Below are 19,162 nucleotides of genomic sequence, written 5' to 3' on the forward strand. Positions count from 1 at the left end.
ATGTTTCTTAAAAAATTTATTGAACTCACTTGAGGGGTACTCTTCCCCTCCATATGATCTTAGGCACTTAATCTACACAGCTATTTGTTTCTCAACTAGATTTTAAAAATGGGAAAACACTTTCTCTTCCTTAGGGTTTGGATTTCTAGCTTTCTCCCTTTGCAACTTCTCCTTCTTTTGGGTGATATGTTCTCTTGTACTCTCCTTTGGTAGTTGCTGCCATAGGGCTATCAAGATTGGTGGCATAATATCTAGTAACTAGTCCCAATGACTATTATTAGTGCATTGTTATAGTTGTTAATGTTGTTATGCACCATCATGCGATATAATTGCATATTGGGATCTTTCATGAGAATTTTATAAGCCTTGGTTAAGGATTCGGTTACACATTCTAACCAAAGGGAATTTAAGCCTTAATTAACAAAATTCTCTATTATGATTTCTTTCAATAACCACTTTGAAACTCTGGTTGGGATCATAGTGGCCTTATTACAAGTAAAGAGGTGATGGAACACATGTGTTTTGACTTGAAGGTATCCATTTGTAATAGCTTTTAACAATGCTCCTTCACTATTTATGACTATGTTGTCCTACCTTGTGCAACCTATGATATTTTTTGTTGTCTTATTGTATTTATATATTTTATCTTTTATTCATAGATTTTCTTTAATCAATTGTGCAGTGACCTCAAAATTTAATATCCTCTCCACAAACTTATCACCTTGTTTTACAATATAGCAAAACTTGCAAGATTAGGTATTAGGATAGTCATATCTAATCAAAGCTAAAAATGCCATAAAGTAAACATTGGTATCCATATCCTATACAAAGTTGGCTAGGCCATACTTGTTTGTCAACTCCCTCTTGATTTGGTATGTGTTGAACAATCATTCCAAACTGGTTAGGACATGAACTATATTAGTTTTCTCCCCATATGGTTACTTGTAGATCAAAATCTAGTCTTTGTTATGTGGTGCACACTAGTTTTTCCTCATTATAGGGGTCTTTGATTAGTACTAGGCATGGAATGGGTAGTATATGAGGGATAGAGGCATATTGGATTTCCATCTCCAAAAAAGAGCTAATGCTCATTATAATTACCTAAAAATTGAAAAATAATTAAATTTTACTTACCATTTTTTTCTTGATTAATCTTTTAACCATAGAAAGAGATAATGAGTTGGTGAAGGTCTCCTTGATGGTCATCTCCCTTGCTAAGAGGAATTTGGCATAGGAGAATAGCTCAAAGCTCTCTCCCCCTATAGAAAAGAATACAAGATTCCAAGCTTGTGGACTTAGGTTTAGTGTATGCAAAGTTTTTCTGAGTTGTTTTTTAGTCAATGGTCTCTATTTTATTAGTATGTATATCAAAATTAACTTTATTTACTACTAATAGGAGCTTTAAGAATCCACTACTTGTAAAGATCTAGATTGTATGTGAGCTCAATAGGGGCATCCAAGTCAATTAGTTGAACCATAAGGATGCAAAAATAGGATGTAAGATTGTTACGAAATGAGGATCCATGAAAACAACTATCAATATGAAGCTTCTCCTTGGTCACGATATTGCCTAAAAGTGGGTGATGGAGCAATTATTTGGGTGTGTTAAGTTTGCAAACCCCATGGATAGATTGTAAGAACATTGAATCACAATAGCTTGCGTCACTACTAAGCAAATCAACTACATGATGTTGCTTAAACAAGGTGGAAAGGAAATTTCCTTTAGTGGCCATTTCAAGGTGTTGTTAGTACCAATTCCATGCAAAGCCACTAGAGGAGATACATTAAAATTTAAGTTCATTAACCTTGGAGGTGTCTTGGAGACATGTAGCTACTATGTGGATGAGAAGGATGGACAGTTTTGTTTTTGGTGTTTTGGTATTTCAATAGAAGTTATCGGAATGTATGCTATTAGCCTCTTTTTTGAAAGGATAAAGTGTACTAAATGGAAATCAATCGGTCATGTATGAGAAAGGAACAAACGAGAAAATATTACTCCTTAAAGTAGAAGAGAGGCATTCTTTACGAAGAGAGTTGCTCATGGATAGAAATGCTCTTATGGAATAGGTGCTCGTACTCTTCCGATGTTGGTTATGACTAGGATGTGAGCACAATCATATCAGCATTAGCTAGTAACATAGTAAAAAGCATCGTGAGGGTATCAAATGTAGAGTCCACCTACAAGACACATTCGATAGGTATGTACTGTATTTGTTGGACTAGTTCTTCCATTGTTTCATAGATAGAACATTAATTATACGACTCGTCTTTAGATGGCCAAGGGGAAGTGGCTTGTGATAATTGACTATAAAGGGAGGTGTATCACTAGGATGTGAGCACAATCATATCAGCATTAGCTAGGCCTAGATCTACCATAGTGAAAAGCTTTGTGAGGGTATCAAATGTAGAGTTCACATACAAGAAACATTCGATCCGTATATACTGCATTTGCTAGACTAGCTCTTCAAAGTTTTCATAGATAGAACATTAATGATGACTCCTCTTTAGATGACCAAGGGGAAGTGGCTTATGATCATTGACTATAAAGGGAGGTGTATCACTGGGATGTGAGCACAATCATATCAACATTAGCTAGAACTATATCTACCATAGTGAAAATTTTTGTGAGGGTATCAAATGTAGAGTCCACCTAAAAGAAGCATTCAATCAGTGTGGATTGCATTTTTTGGACTAGTTCTTCAACTATTTCATAGATACAATAGTAATTCTAACTCTTATTTAGATGGCAAAGGGGAAGTGGCTTAAGATCATTGACTATAAAGGGAGGTTTATTAAGTTTATATGTGGTGGATAGGGTAGCTGGCTATGGTTCCGGCTATGGTTCCGTCAAGTGTTCTTTATGAGACATGTTGTTGTCAACTAAGGTCATGGTTTCTTGTGTCATGGATGTCTCATGGATAATTCATGGTATCTCTATAGTCTAATTGGGACAATAAACCATGATGTGCCTAGTGTTTGTTTTTGTATTGGTGGCAGGTCTACACAACATTTATAGCGCAATGGACTCTATTGTCTTGATGATTCCTAATTCATAGTAGCAGCATGGGATTAGTACTACTGTGGTTCTCAAATGTGACTATGCATATAGGATTGGTGCGCAGATCGAATGCTGTACGCTCGCGTAGTGAATGCCGAAAGGTCCCCAAGAACAATAAAACTCTACTTTTTGCACAAATTACAAGGCAAAAAGCATGAATGACAAGAGAAAGAGACCAATTGGGTGCAATCTCCCCCCATGCCTTGTGTGACGCTCCACAAAGCATGTATTTTATGTATTATTCATCTTCAAGCTCAAATAATAGCCCAAATTACAAAATAGCGAGCTTTTAGCTTTTGAGTTTGCTTTAACACAAAATAAGAATAAAGCTAATGGACGGTGCCCAAAGAGTCTGTCATGCCCAATACAATGTCCAAATAGAAATAACATAATCGTGCGCCCATGCGCATACAAAATAATAATAAATAACCGACGCCTCAATAAATAGGCGTGACAAAATATAGGCATCATGCCTAAGGTATGTGCCCATCAAAATATAATCCATAAATCGAATACTTGCTATCCTCCAATGCTTTCCTCCACCACTGCTACTATCTCTACACATCAACTGAAGCATTCACAATCGTTAGTAGAATAATACAATTAAACCGACAAAAGTGAATACCTAGCAGTCTTCAGCTACATAAATAAATCAACTAGTTAGAAATAAATCCTAACCTTAATTTATTATGAGTGCGCACTCTAAACTCATAAACGTTTATTAATTTAATATGCATTTTGCGGAATCACCCGCTATGGAATCACCCATGTACACACTAAATTAATGAAACGCCCGAAAAGGACAGGCGTCCCCATCAACTTCTCGCACAAAGAATTCACTTTGTGTATGAGCCCCGGTCACCCATCAAAGTTTACAAAATCCACCGTAAAACCTCACGGAATCCACCGTGGCACAGAATCCACCGTGAAATATGCCTCCTGGCATCAAGGATAGTTTAGGGCAAGGCAACGGATCCTCATGATGCTATCACATTGGCATGGTTTGCTTAGGATTTTAGAGGTCTAGAGAGCCTTAATAATATCTTTTGCACATATGAGGGCCTTGAGAATCCAATGGGGTATCATTCATGGTCCACCCCAATTAAAATGGCACTTTATACATGTTCATCTGGAATGAACAGTGGCCTTGGAAGAATGGGATCTTGTTGAGAAGTAGATTGGGGCTTTTGATGGAGTCTAGGCAACTATGCCCTAGTGCTCAGAGACTGTTGGTCTTATTAAAATGGCACTTTATACATGTTCATCTGGAATGAACAGTGGCCTTGGAAGAATGGGATCTTGTTGAGAAGTAGATTGGGGCTTTTGATGGAGTCTAGGCAACTATGCCCTAGTGCTCAGAGACTGTTGGTCTTAACCTTGCACAATCGATAGCTCTAATAAGAGGGAGATGGGATTGATATTTGTTTCTACTATCAATTGTACGTTACACTTTCCCAATAGTGAATAATATTGGCCTCTGTATGGTTGTTGCTCTATGTTAGTGGGTTATAGCATTAGTTGACCAATTCTAGCCAATAACAACATGAAGGAGTATTGTGATTAGCACCTTCATCAATAAGAACATTGGTGGTAATATAATTTGATAGTCAACTAGATACAAAGGTAAAAGGTCAAATTATAATATCATCCTCCATTCTTAGGTTATTGATAGTGGCTTCTCAAACATTGACCTTCTTGGGAAGAATAATAATTGAAGGCTGATGGGTAAATTGTGTGCACTGCTCCATTTGTGCATATCAAGTTTGCTCAATCATCATGATAGATCATATATGGGCATTAGGTTCCTTCATGGGTGACTCATGCTAGTAGCATGGTATTTGCATTTACTATGACTTTTGTTAAAGTGACCAATGATTTACCCATCTAAGATTTTTAAGTCTATGTTTTCCTATCTTGCTTGTGACACAAACATGATAGAAACCAAGGCCTTGAGACTTAAGTTTCTCTTTCTGTCCTTTGATTGAGTATAGCATGATGAGATCACCCTTCCAAAAGGATCCTTGCTTTATGTGTTTATCAAACTAGTTATTTCATTAGGCTTTGAACAATACCATATTGGGAAATATGGGAATTTTCCATAAGTTTGGGACATGTGGTCAAATCTTTGGATTTGTCATAACCTGAACACTATAACTCCAAATCGAGCGCTCTATAGCTCAATAGATTCCATTTTTCAAGCGCTTTCCAATGATAGGTCACATCATATGGTTTTGAGAAAATTATGGGCATGTTATCCGGGTGCCACCTTTTTAGCATTCAAAAAATGGGAATTGGGAGATTCCCAAACTCACTAATATTGTGAAATTCTCAAAAACTATGATGTGGCTTGTTAAGTAACCATGTTTTAGTCAATCATTTTAGTTTTAAAAGATGTTTTGTCCAAACGTTTGCACCTTCCCAAAGTTCTTGAATTGCAATACAAAGACTCAAGAAAATGAATTTGATTACCATAATTACTCAATATCATGAGTTTGCATGAAGGGTATTTGGCTAGTTACTATTTTCTAAACTATGTGATAAGCCCAAAGTGCAACCATGAGCTTAATATTATCGTAGTCTACTCTAGAAGTTCAAATAGTTCTTCTTAAAATAGTGCAAGATTGAGAATGTGAATAGAAGATGTTTGCTAACTAATTAAATTAAGAAATGAGTCCGGGGCGGGGTCCACTAGGGTTTACCGTATGGTACCACGTGAGTGTAAGGGAGGGGGTTATTTAAGGGAAGGAAGGTACATTTTATAAGGTAAGGTCCCATAAATAGGTGGTAGATAAGGGGTATTTTCATATATTTCTTGCATGCAGGTGACGTCTCCTTATTACTACTAGTGAATCCCCCGTGGGTATCTGTAGCAGTCTATTATCTAATATATGGATAATGGTGTCTATCCAATAAGGTGTAATATTTTCCTTGAATGGTTTACACAAGACAAATAGGTATTGGGGAGATTATCACCAACCGCAATTTCTTCGTCTATCTACGAATAATGTGAGACATGTGGTTGGCGATAGAATATTTCCTTTCCTTGTGCATGACCATGCAAGAGTTAGATTCTAGAAGAAGTAGAAGACATCTAGTGATGTGGCCTATAGTAGAGGGCACCTATTCACTAAATAGAGCGATGCTTGATGGTTTGGGAACACATGAATATGGTAGCAAACAAGTAGTATCAAGACTTCTTAATGGCATACACCATCACTACTTCTTTTCATTCTATCATAGATAATTGATGGTTTTAGTGAGGTATCTATTAGCATATCTCATAAGAAAATCCATATTATGCTCATCTCATTTGTGCAAATATCACCAATTGTAATTTTGGACACATTGATATATATGTGAAAAGTGATTGTCTAAACTTGGGCCCGTAAAATTAGTGTAGTCATGAGAGAATTTTTTAGAGCTTTATACAAAGCATTGCATTCATTTATCCTTCCATTCGTTGATAATTAGTTGCTTATAAAGGCTTGCTATGAAAATGTAGTTTAGTGTAAAGCAGCAATAGTAACCAGTATGTATGAGGAATATGCCTTTATGGTTGATGGGTGGTGGGAGATCCATTATCACCTTAGTTTTGGTTTGATCCATTTCAATGTCATTCCAAGATACCACATGGCCCCAAAATGATGCCATATTTAACCCAAAATTGACACTTCAAGGGATTTAGAGATAGGTGGTACAACTCACATTGCTAGAGGACTAGTCAAAGCTCTTTGAGGTATTTCTCCCAACTTGAATGGACAGAAAGGTTATCTGTGAATACTTTGAGCTTATGTCTTAGCACATCTTTGAAAATATATATATAAGACTTTGGAAATTTACCAATGCATTTGTTAAGCCAAAATGTATGACAATGTGGGTGAATACCCCCCATTCAATGGAAAAGGTAGTCTTGGGCTAATCATCTATGTGTATTTGCACCTCTTTATAACGTGAAAAGATATCTAAGAAGATGCAATCTTCCTTTCCTACCACATGCTCAATCATGTGGCCTATGTATGACAATGGATAATGGTCTCTCTTGGTTGCAGCATTTAGTTGTAGTTAATGTTTACTCAAATTTTTCTATTTTTCCTAAGTACCATGATGATGGATTATATCTAGTCCATATGCTCAACCTCATAAATAAATCTTACTTTTATAGTTTCTTGAGCTCTTTTCACGCATGGTGTGTATAGTGAGGACTCATGGGATAGGGTCATTGTTTAGTGGGATTAGTGTATGATTTCAAAGTAATAGTATGCATCAACACCAACTAAGGTGGTATATGTTTCAGTTCATATTGATTTCAATCAAATATATTGTGATACTCCTCAAGTATATTGACAAGTCACTATTTGTATTTTGCATCAAGGTCTTTGGCTACGTAGATAAGTTTAGGGGTTTCCCTTAGTTGAGCAAGGTTGACCTCCATGACCATTGCCAAGCCCTCAATGGGTTTTCTAGTTTTCCCTTCACTTTTTTACACCAAATAGTACAATGACTCAATCTCCTTTTTTTGTATCATGTAAATCATTTTGGAAGATCATGTGGCTTCTTTTGGCTCTTCACTTCGGACTTAATTTTTTGACTCCTTTTCTATGTGATGTTTTTAAGGTGTCTGCACCCTGAGATAGTCAAGAGCTTTATTTTGACCTTCAGAGACCTAGATGGTAATTATTGTATTTTAGGGTTTGAATCATCACTACTATCTCTTTTTGAGTCACTGTTATTTGTTGGTGGAGCATCATAGTCCGTATTTTTTGTATTTTTGTTGGTTGAGGAGTTTGGAAGTGGGAACTAATTCGAAAGGTTTATATCTCATTGGATTTAAGGGAGCCATAATGAAGCATATGTTACAATCTATGTACATGTCTAGGTGATGCAAATATGGACTCGGGGAAGCTACTATATGTATATCCTATACATCATGTGCATTCAAGGCTTATTTATAAATATCCTTATCTATGAATTTTTCATGAATAACACATAACCCTTTTCTATTCAATATGTGAATAACCCCTTTATATTACACCCTTTTGTATATAAAAAATGTATAAAATTTGTATTTTAAAAATACCTTGTTTTGAACCCACGTGATACACACATATATTCATGAGTAACTTACCCTAGGATATGGGTCAATCTTTAGGAGATGGGAGAATCATGATTTATGTTATTAGCATGGGTATTGTTAGAGATGTTGAATGCCCCAACCTCGTAAGGTAGCACCAATGATCCATGGTGCTATAAGTTGTAACTCCCCTATTATGAGGAGAAGCCATGTGTGACTACATACATTGAGTGGATCTTGAATTGTATGTCAAATGAGGTCTACATGACCGACTGGCAAAAATGTGACCTTTGTGGATTAAATTTTAACCTTTGGGTTAGATAGAGTAGTTTTGCTAGTAGCAACTCGAGGTATAGTGCATCGAGTTATAGGGTGTGGGAGTTATCAAGTCCCTGGAATATTCCCTGGCCAACTAGGGAAGATTCATAATATGGTTGGACATGCTGACCAAACTACCTTTGTGGGCTATAAAAGGAAGACCCTTCTAAAGCCATTATCAATCTACCTTTTGCCCACCAACAGTTCTTCTAGCTACCCTTAAGCTCTTTGCATGTCATCTATCCAGATCGCCATATCTAAGCTTTATAGTGGAAGCATACAGGTGGACAAAGCCATCTTTGTATCGGTTCTTTGAAATTAAAGTACTCTATGTTCTTCTCATATTTGTTGTGTGTTCCCTACTCCTTGCTCAGATTCGGTATGTTGTACTATATAATTTGTATAGGTATTCCCATGTGAATCACCATTAAATGTTCTCTTAGCTTGGACATTGGATAATTGTTAATCAGTTGGACTTAGTGATTCAAATGCAATATTATTTAGTAGTTGTATGCTAATGGCCATTAAACACCATATTGGGGAATATGGGAATTTTCCATAAGTTTGGGACACGTGGTCAAATCTTTGGATTTGTCATAACTTGAACACTAGAACTCTAAATCAAGCGCTCTATAGCTCAATAGATTCCATTTTTCAAGCGCTTTCTAATGATAGGTCACATCATATGGTTTTGAGAAACTTATGGGCATGTCATTAGGGTGCCACCTTTTGAGTATTCAAAAAATGGGAATTGGGAGATTCCCAAACTCACTAATAGTGTGTTATTATTCTTTGTAGGTCTATGGTGAGGACTATTGTTGATGGATCTTACAATAAAATGCTAGTGTTGGTTGCATTGTGGTCCCCAATCTAGCCTTGGAAATCTTACACTTCAAGCTCAAACGTGCAAATTAATGGTATAAAGACCACTATCAAGTGTTAGGTGCTCTCTAAATATAAATACAAGCCAAATTCATATATTTAGTATGTGCAACTAGTTTTAATGGTATAAAGGAGTGTGTATGCACATTAATTATATTAAGATTATATTGCACACCATTTCTCAATATAAATACAAGCCCAAATTATAGATTTACTATGTTGGTTCCCCTCTCTACCTCCCTTGATTTTGAGCTCTCTTAGTTTACTAAGAGGAGGGTAGGTAATGGATCAGAATATAGGAGGCCAAAGATAGCTATAGTTGTTGTTGTAAAACATTCCCTTCTTCTAAATGTAGCTTTGGAATACATCCATGCATCTTCAACAAAAATAGGTGAATAAGATTGCCATAATTATCATGATGTAGCTCTAGTTGTACACAATCAAGTCTACATAAGCACAATAGATAATAATAATGTGAAGCAATGGAGAAGCACAAAACTTGGTGGACTCCCTCACATTGTTCATGCAAAAAGTAGTGTATCGAACATTAACTTGTAGCTAATATCAAGACCCTAGGGGCCTTCAAAACTCTTATGACTATGTAGGATGACATCATTATCAAACTCCTATTTATTCTCTCAATGTGTTATTGAGTGTGATTGCTTAAGGTTCCTCACATTCATTTTGTATATATGACAAATTAACCTATCACCCACCATGTTAGCTATTACGCATACAAAAAGAAAGCTTTGATAATCAAAAAGTTGCATGATTCCATTTGACTTTGAGATGACAACTAGATAACAAATTCTATTTTTCTAATTTCAATTTCTTTCCTTTTTTACTTAACTTGCAAGAATGGGTTTTCATACTTTTGAATGATCAATTTATTATTTCAACAACAATATAAAACATATGGATAACCATACAAATAGATTGGCCTATTCATCATGATAGGAATCATGTACAGCTTATAGCCATAAGGGAAAGAAAATAAACTAAATGGGTCACCTACAAAATAACAGAAGGGATGTTATGATAGATAAATTTATTATGTTAGAAATCAACATACACACATGCACACACACACATAATGGGATTCCCTCAAAATTTATAAACCAAATATTAGCGCACACACTTATGTGCCCTTATGCTTACATGTGGTATTGTATTCCATAAGCCTCCTCCTTTGCTCTCATGTGACACCATAAATAAAGCTAAGTTAGTCCCCCAAAAGGGGGGGATAGAGGCAAGCTTTCAACTTAATAAGTCCACTATTTTCATGTCTTAGGTGTCACCTTGAGTAAGTTACTCATGAGTATATGTGTGCATCACGTGGGTTCAAAAAAATGTATTTTTAAAATACCATTTTTGACATACAAAAGGGTGTAATATAAAGGGTTATTTCAATATTGAATAGAAAAGGGTTATATTTTATGTAGAGGATATACATATAGTAACTTCCTTGAGGGTGTCACAACAATGCATACTTAGTGCATTAAACCCAATAATTATAGTATTGTGTGCAAGGCACATTAGGAATGTCTCAACAATATTCATGTAGCTAACAAATTACTCCTCCATGGACATTTCAAATATAACTTCTCAACTCTAATAAAAAGGTACATAAATGGTACTATAGTAAATCATAGAGCAAGACAAACATTTGAGATATATTTGGCCTTTAATCTTGATGATTTTATGTTCACACACACTCCAAATTTGGTCTCAAATTTTTAATTTGTCTTTTTTTTTTTGTAAGAGCATAATATGTTATCCAATTTTGGTTGCACTATCTCCACTCACAAGTGGTAATAAGTTTTTCTCACATGGGATATATTTACAATGTCGAAACTTTAGACATGAGAGAAGCATTTTTATGCCTCTCCATCCATAGAGTGTTGAAGTAGGAGCTAGGAGTTCTGAAGTCCCATGTGAGAGATTACCGCTGGAGTGGCATGTAATTGTGCATAACCCACTCAAGATCCTTTTCAAAGCAAAATGAAGATAAGCATGGCATGTAAGTTTTTTACCATGCTAGACATAAGGGCCCCATATAAATATGTGGGGATGAAGAAATTGTGAGGAAAAGCTTCCTTTTGTTAGCTTCATTGTTGCTGGGCAAGGAAGGACTATGTGTAGAATGTGTATTGCATTTGAGTGGCATGGATATTGATAACGATTGGTGACTATGGTCTAAGAACATTGGTGCTATGTAATAGGGCCACATTAACTAGATTGCAATATCTCTTCAATGGCAAGACTTCATGTTTCTTTCATGCCATTGGATGGATGTCTTCTAAGGATGATGATGGGTATTGAGTGGTATTGCTGATTAGCTACTAGTATGAAGATTGCCCATGATGTTGCATTGTGATGCACTATAATTTTTGAACGCACATTCTACTATGTTTTAGTTCCTAATATTGTGGCTTGGAAAATTGTGTGTACCATATGGATGGGTTCTGAGGTATTGGACACTTGCTCAAGATCTTGGGTAAACTCCACATCTAAGTTAAGTGTTCCAAGATTATTATCATCATGATCTAAGGGTACGATTGTAGAAGGGGGTCCTGTCCTAAATGACCACCTTTTGGAATCACTTGTTGCTCTACTAATTGGATCCTCTTCTTTGCTAGGATCTTTCATATTTTCAAGGACCCCCAACTCTAAATCAACCTTATGAGTCTCTTGATTTTCTATTTTCTCTAATTGGTTTTCATTGTTGTCTTGACTAAGCTTGGTATTGGATTTCCCAACCACATCTTTGCTAGCAAACTTCCTCATGAGGTATAGAACCATGGCTAGAATCATTTCAATGCAACCAATAAGTATGCCCACTCCATTAGGAATCTGCATGTAGACAAAAATTTTTATATTAATTAATCAACTCAAGTCAATTGACATGGATTGAGTCGAATTAGCAGTGCACCAGTTCTCTGAGTCGGAAATTACATTTAGAAGGAGAATCAAGGTTCTAATCTAATTACCACTATGTACATGTCTGTGACAACAAGTCCGAATGCAGTCCATATAGCTCCTTTTAAGAATGCTGCAACAGAAGAGTACGGGTGCAAATATTTTGGATTTTTGAACTTGATAGCATCACCCTGATCATGAAGAATACATTCAATCTTATAACCAGGATCAAGAGATAAGACAGTAGTATGCTTGCTGAGTGTGCAATAAACAATGGTTGCATTTCCTTTTTTGTGTTTCTACGATAGGACTAATAATTCCATTGCTTAATGAAGAAAGAACTGTATAATATTGTTATGGAGTAGTAAAGGTGGATCCGCACTTACAGCTTGAGAGAGGAGGGAGAGGTGCATGGCGCTACTGACGACTGCACACATGAGGCCAATAACAACAATTTTTTTCTCACGCGAGTGCAATATAAGAAGGGATGAGGCCACCATGAAAGCCAAGCTAAACATGACGACGCTCAGCTTCCAGAGCACACTGAACTGCAATTTACAACTAGACTTGCTCAGGAATAATTCAACATGGATCAAATAATCGTCTCAAATTAGCTGTAAGGCTTTATGATTGATGATTAACGATGGCATGGATCAAACAATCATATTACAGCTTAAGTACATATCCTAATTAAATGTAGGCTTAATCATTACATCTCAAGTGGATGATCTCTCTCTCTCTCTCTCTCTCTCTCTCTCTCTCTCTCTCTCTCTCTCTCTCTCTCTCTCTCTCATACCTGAACATATGACTGAAACCATGCAATCATATCACATCTTAATTTAGTACATAACCCAATACGGGCTTAATCACAGTACATATTAAGTGGGTGATCATGTAAAACCCTCCTCCCCCAAGAAACACGAGTGTATAATCACGTACTAATGAGAGCGCCATTTTGATAACTTAATGTAAACTAGATAGGCCAGGTTACAAGCAAAATCCTCATGTTATAATTGATCCAGCACTCACCCTTTGGGACTTCGACGAGTAGCAGCAATATGGGATGATGTAGATGAGGGCGAAGGCGGCCCCTAACGCATTGGTGAGTAGAACCCAGAAGGCATGCGGGCGCCCTAGATGCGGGCTAGCGTACAGCACCCACAGACAGCAGTTGAACAGCTTCACCACGTACAGATCCCCTGTCAGTCCCCCGCTTGATCTCTTCCTCACCATCCTTATCGCCGTTGGCCTGCATGCCGGCCATCATTTGTTAATCCATGGGTTAACTGATATTGATCAATTTAAATATCAGCTCATGTTGCTTCAATGTCTGATCGTCTGTTCGTAACCTAGACATGGCGCTTCATGATAGCTTGTTCGGCCCTTCATCGGCACATGCATTGTACATTGACACATGCAAGCATGCTCAAATAAGCTTGTCTACAACATTTGTCTTCTGAGTGCATCTATGAACAGCTTATTGTGAGAGAGAGAGAGAGAGAGAGAGAGAGAGAGAGAGAGAGTCCTACATTGAAGATAAGAAGAATGTCGATGATGCAATGTTGCCTGCACACATTTCCGAGAATCATGATCAGCATAGGAAAGAAATCTAAAATGTTTAAATTTGCACGTACAGTTAGAAGCATGAAATGTCTATTTTTCAAGCTGATAATCCTCTATGTTCTAGTTTTAAGTGAGGGTTGAAGCCACATTACCAAGAATGCCCAAAATCTGGATGGCGATGTATCGACTATGATCATTAGCCATTGCTTACCGACTGAGGTGAATTAAAAGCTAGCTAATGCAAGTAGGAGAACAGAGAAACAATTCTATCACCTTAAAAGTAGTGCAAAAGGGAAGACAAGAGATGGTGCGCCAAAGTGTGGAGGGGTTAAGAGGAGAGCATGCAAGCTAAGTGGAGCAAAAGACTGAGGCATATGGAGACGCCATAAGAAGAGAGAGAAGAAGGCGAAGAAGAAGAAGAAGAAGAAGAAGAAGAGGCAAGCTATCTGATGAGGAGGAGGAAGAAGTGATCTATCAAATTCTAATGCTGATTATGGAGAGCTTTGAGCTTCTCTTTAATGGTACTCCACGAATGCTAACAAGAGACCGAATGCCTCTCCATCATCCCCTTTCCCAAGGCCGTAAATGGCGGAGAGATGATTGCATGTTTGTATCCTCAGAAAGCGCGTGCTTTGTGTCCCGAGACTAAAACACCTCACCTGACACCTATCGCTGTGATCTGCGCTCCCCTCGTTGACAAATTTCTAACCTTAATGGCACCTCCCGCAAAGCTACTTAAATCTAAGAGAGCCATCCTCGCTAGAAAGAAAATCTCTGGCACTCTCTCTTACCCTTTCGGACCTCGGTGCAAAAGGTTGGGTTGGATGCAGCCCAACTATCAAAGAACTACTTAACTTACACTGAAAAGTTGATCAAATGTAGTGGGTACTGTGTCACCGTAAGGAACCAACCCCTACTCGTCCTTGGAAGACGAAATTTTGTGACAAAATTTACAAGCACAATGGGATTCGAGCTTTTAAGATCCTCCTTTAGAAGATCATGCTATTTCACAACTTTGTCAGAGGTTAACTTCAACTAACTTGATGAATGAATAGTGTCTTTAGCTTTCTTTTCATACATTGAAGAACTACCCCAATCCTTAGACAACACTTGTCACACTCTAACATACCATGTGCCACTCTATAAGGTCCACCGTCCCAAAAATAGAAAACAACTCATAGGGAAGTTTGTGCTCCCAAGGTGGCTTGAATATGCTACAAAAGAACGAGGCTCTTGACCCCCTACCTTCTCATTAAAGAAGTTAAGAATTAACCTTATCTATATATGACATTCTCACTTTACCTGTGATTGAGATGAGCATGTGAGTTACAATAGTTACAAGTACATACAAGAGGAAGAATCTTTTGCCTATCATAATCAATGCATTGAAAAACATTGAAGTGATTTTGAAGTTATGTACTTTTGGCATTTAGTATACCAACATGCTAGAGACACATGTTATTTTATGCATAGTGCCATGTAACAAAAAAAATCCTTTAACTATCCATCACATGCATGTATTGACTCTTGATTCTTACAAACCTTCCCCTAGACTAATTTGTCATACTTTTTGGTGTAAACAACATAGTTGAAGGACATTCTATTGGATTGGCAAATGTCCATTCCTCCTATTTGCAAGATTAAACTTTGGGGAAAGAGAGAGATCTATATATACAACCTACTTACACTCCCTAAAACACAAACCCATGAAGTTAATGCATACAATCCACTCCGTCTAGCACATCATATGTGGTGTCCATGAGCAAATTAGTTGTCTTTGGGATCAAAAGCACCAAAGATCCTCAATCCATTAGGACTTGAAGGTGGCCTCTTCATTGAGATGTCCTAGACCACTTTCACATATTCATACAATCTTTATAAATAAAGACAAGGCTCATCTCAAGAACATCTTAGCTAGGTGCACACCGTTCAAGCAAAGTGCACTTAATTTGAAGGGATCAAAGCATAGGTTCACCAACTTGTTATTGGTGACATATCTCAATTGGCATACATCAAATGTCCCTTTGGTACTATTAGTGAGACCCTAGGATTGTCCATAGAAGCCCAAGTTGTTGGAACTCTAGCTAGAACCAGCAAAAGCCTATAACAATGTAAACGCAATGTAATTATTCATAAGCATGTAACCAATCAAAAACCAACCTTTAAAACTCTTCAATGTAACATGGTTGGTTTTTTTGTAGCATTTACATCCATGACTTTCATGTTTTGATAGCCATTTTAACATTAACTTTTCCTAGTAAAAGGAATTTAATGTAATTCTCTTTACCTCTAGTTTCTTTTCCTTTTTTTGGAAAGTTTTCTTCGTAAGATACACTAGTCATCCATTAACTTTCATGATTTTGGCAAGCCTAGTAAAAAGAATTTAATGTAATTGTCTTTACCTCTAATTTCTTTTCCTTTTTTGGAAATTTTTCTTCATAAGATACACTACTCATCTATTTATTTCCATGATTTTGGCAAGCCTTCGACATCCTTTCAAGCAATTACACCTCAAAGCTACATGGGGGAAGAAATAGAAGAGCGTTAAAAATAACCTCACCGAATGTGTATGAAAGCCTTACAAACAATGTAGTTCTTAAGTAACACTCGTACACTTTTAATATAACTAACACTTGTACACTTTTCATATGACTATCATGTTCTCTTGATGAAACACAAAGTAGGGCACACATCATTCACATAATCCTAATCCATAGAGGAAATTGGCAAATACAATTTTAACCATTTTCTCTTCAAATGTTGTTAGAGTGGGAATTGACAAATGAATGCATAAAATTTCACTCTATATCACATCCTTAGCAAAAAAAATTTATTTTTTACTCGTGATAAACATATTTTTGTTTCTATTGTGTATCCTTGAAGCTCACGTCTACACTTAGCATGTTAGTGGTCATTATGACTCTCACATGGCCACTGACTCATTACTTATTATATTCAGGTTGTTACACCTATTTATAGCTGGCATAGTTATAGCGCCAGTCGACTAGTGTAGTCGATTATGCATTGTTTGACTTAGTAGGCCACTTTCATTTATGTTGTATCTTATCTATACTTTGTATACATTGAAAAGAGTGTGGAAGAAGAAGAAAAAACCAGCAAGAAAACGTTTTGGCCTCCATCTCTCTTCTTGTCTCTTGAGTGAGCTTCTCCTTGTGCATTATGTGTGTGTTCGACGCAACATCTTGAGCAAGTCCCCCCACCACGCGATTCTTGACATGGTATTAGAGCCGCGCCACTGAGAGAGGCTGATTTCAAAGGCTGAAGTGAAGGATAAGAAGCAAGGTTCAAGCAAGGAAGCCACGGGTAAGAAGCTCTCCCATCCTTCCACTCTTTCTCTTGGATAGTGCCTGTGGAGGCACCGGAAGCAAGGCAGAGCAAAAATCTCAGATTGCAGTGAGATTTGATGTGCGCGAAGAGCATTGTGTATTCTGTAGAAAGGTCTTTTAGGGCTTTTCCGCAGTTATTTTGGGCATCTAAGGCCGTTTCAGGCCCTGTTTTAGAGCCGCAAGGTTGCGGACAGCAGTTTTAGGGTACACTGTGATTTTGGTTGTTTTGATCGAAAGTGGGTATGCAGGTTACAGATTGTGAATCTGTAATTCTTGAGGTGCTTGCAGGAAGCAAACATAAGGTTTATCTGCAAACAAGTTGCAGATTACATGTATTGTTGAGCAGACAGTGAAAAAGGCTGTCTGGTGTATTGCTGTGCACTACAGGTCGAGGGTTGCAGAAGATTTGCTTGCTGTTTGGTATTAGTTTTGTGATAATAGCATAGAACAGTGGAAGCCCCATCATTGAGAAGCTCGACAAGAACAACTACCCTTCATGGAAGTTCCGTGTCACGAACTTCCTTATTGGAAAAGGCCTCTACGAGTTTGTTTCATGTGAAGAAAAGGAGTCGGAGGTGAGTGATCCTCCAACTACAAAAGAGACAAAAGCACGGAAGGAATGGAATGCAAAAGACAAGAATGTCATGTATTGGCCGTCTGCAATAATTGACAATAATATGCTAAGACATATTAGAAATGCAGAGAATTCATATGCAGCTTGGACCATACTTGAAATTATGTTTTTCGTAAATACAAAGGCACGAAAGATTCAACTCAAGCAAGAGTTGAATACATTGAAGAAAGGGAAGATGTCTATCAATGAGTATGCGCACTGAAGGTAAGGAGCATTGCACATGCATTGGCAGAGATTGATGCAATGCCTGATGATGATGATTTGGTGTCGTCTACCTTGGGTGGACTTAACAATGAAAAGTCTTGGAAGTCTTTTGTAACTTCCGTATATGTCAGAAAGCCATTTCCAGATTTCAATGAGTTGGTTTCTCTTATGATCTCACTGAAGAGATCAACATGCAGAGTGAGACATCTGAAAGAAGTGGTGAACAGGTCCAAGCTTTCTACTCCAGTTTAAGAAGGGGACGTGGCAAGTTCTCTTCAAGAGGCCGTGGTACAAGCCATGGTAGTGACAACCAACAAAACAGATTGAATCAGCAATTTGGCGATATGCAGGTTTCAGGAGGTCGTGGTAACTTTAGAGGCAGGGGGAGCTTTAGAGGAAGAGGTGGATGGCAGAACAGAGGTTTTAACAACTCTGGTATTGTGTGTCACTACTGTGGCAAAACAGGTTATATTGCAGCCCAATGTTATGCTAAGAAAGATGATATTCGTAGTGGTAAGTTGCAGCAAGGAAACTATGCATCGTCTTCACGACAGAATGAAGACAAAAATGAACGTCTGTTTGTTATGCAGCATATGCTGAATGCTGTTACAGGAAAGGAAACACATGATGATGTTTGGTATGTTGATTCAGATGCATCCAATCATATGACCAGCCATGCAGAATGGTTTGGAGAGATGCAGGATTTGCAAAATGCAGGTTATGTGTAGACGAGTGATGATTCATGCCACCCAATTTCACACATTGGAAAAGTTCCATTGTCCTTGCATGATGGTAAGACAAAGAGTCTTTCAGATGTATTATATGTGCCATCTATTACAAAGAACTTGGTGTCAGTCGGTCAAATGGTAGAGCAAGGGCTGTAAGTCAGATTTAATGCAAAGGGCTGCTTTGTAGAAGACTTCAATGACAAGTGCAGGTTGGTAGCAAAGGGAAGTAGAGTTGGACATATGTTTACTCTAGATGCTAGAATTCCTACTATGAATGCTGCTATGTATGCTAAAGAAAAAGGTGTTGTTGCAGATATTGAAATTTGGCACAAACGCATTGGACATACAAATGTACAAAGGCTGAAATTAATGCAGTCCAAAGGGTTGGTTACAAGTTTGCCTACATTTAGAGTTGCAAAATTTCATAAGGTATGCGAA

General features: G+C 37.4%; 1 protein-coding gene across 2 annotated transcripts; it reads right to left on the minus strand.

Annotated features, from left to right (window-relative positions):
• Positions 1-3,337: 3,337 nt before the first annotated feature.
• Positions 3,338-14,611, minus strand: LOC148032270 (bidirectional sugar transporter SWEET6b-like). 2 transcript variants are annotated; one of them, XM_087684065.1, is made up of 6 exons: positions 13,964-14,611; positions 13,778-13,814; positions 13,278-13,497; positions 12,635-12,796; positions 12,320-12,439; positions 3,338-3,626 (listed from the first exon to the last, which is right to left on the minus strand). In XM_087684065.1, exons 1-6 carry the CDS (start codon positions 14,013-14,015, stop codon positions 3,414-3,416), a joined length of 804 nt encoding a protein of 267 aa, XP_087540191.1. In that variant the 5' UTR covers positions 14,016-14,611; the 3' UTR covers positions 3,338-3,413. The 2 variants fall into 2 exon arrangements, with proteins under 2 accessions (XP_087540191.1, XP_087540189.1); XM_087684063.1 differs by lacking the exon at positions 3,338-3,626 and adding an exon at positions 10,603-12,182.
• Positions 14,612-19,162: the final 4,551 nt, after the last annotated feature.

The sequence above is a fragment of the Lygodium microphyllum genome, chromosome 8 (assembly GCF_053477565.2).
Source record: "Lygodium microphyllum isolate KBCC chromosome 8, Lygodium_microphyllum_v1.1.10, whole genome shotgun sequence".
NCBI classification, from domain to species: Eukaryota; Viridiplantae; Streptophyta; class Polypodiopsida; order Schizaeales; family Lygodiaceae; genus Lygodium; species Lygodium microphyllum.

Coding starts and splice junctions, on each gene's coding strand:
- LOC148032270 (XM_087684063.1), bottom strand. CDS start 14,015: ATGGCTAATGATCATAGTCGATACATCGCCATCCAGATTTTGGGCATT. Junction 13,815..13,963: donor CCAGATTTTGGGCATTCTTG/GTAATGTGGCTT, acceptor AAATGTGTGCAG/GCAACATTGCATCATCGACA. Junction 13,498..13,777: donor ACATTCTTCTTATCTTCAAT/GTAGGACTCTCT, acceptor GCCGGCATGCAG/GCCAACGGCGATAAGGATGG.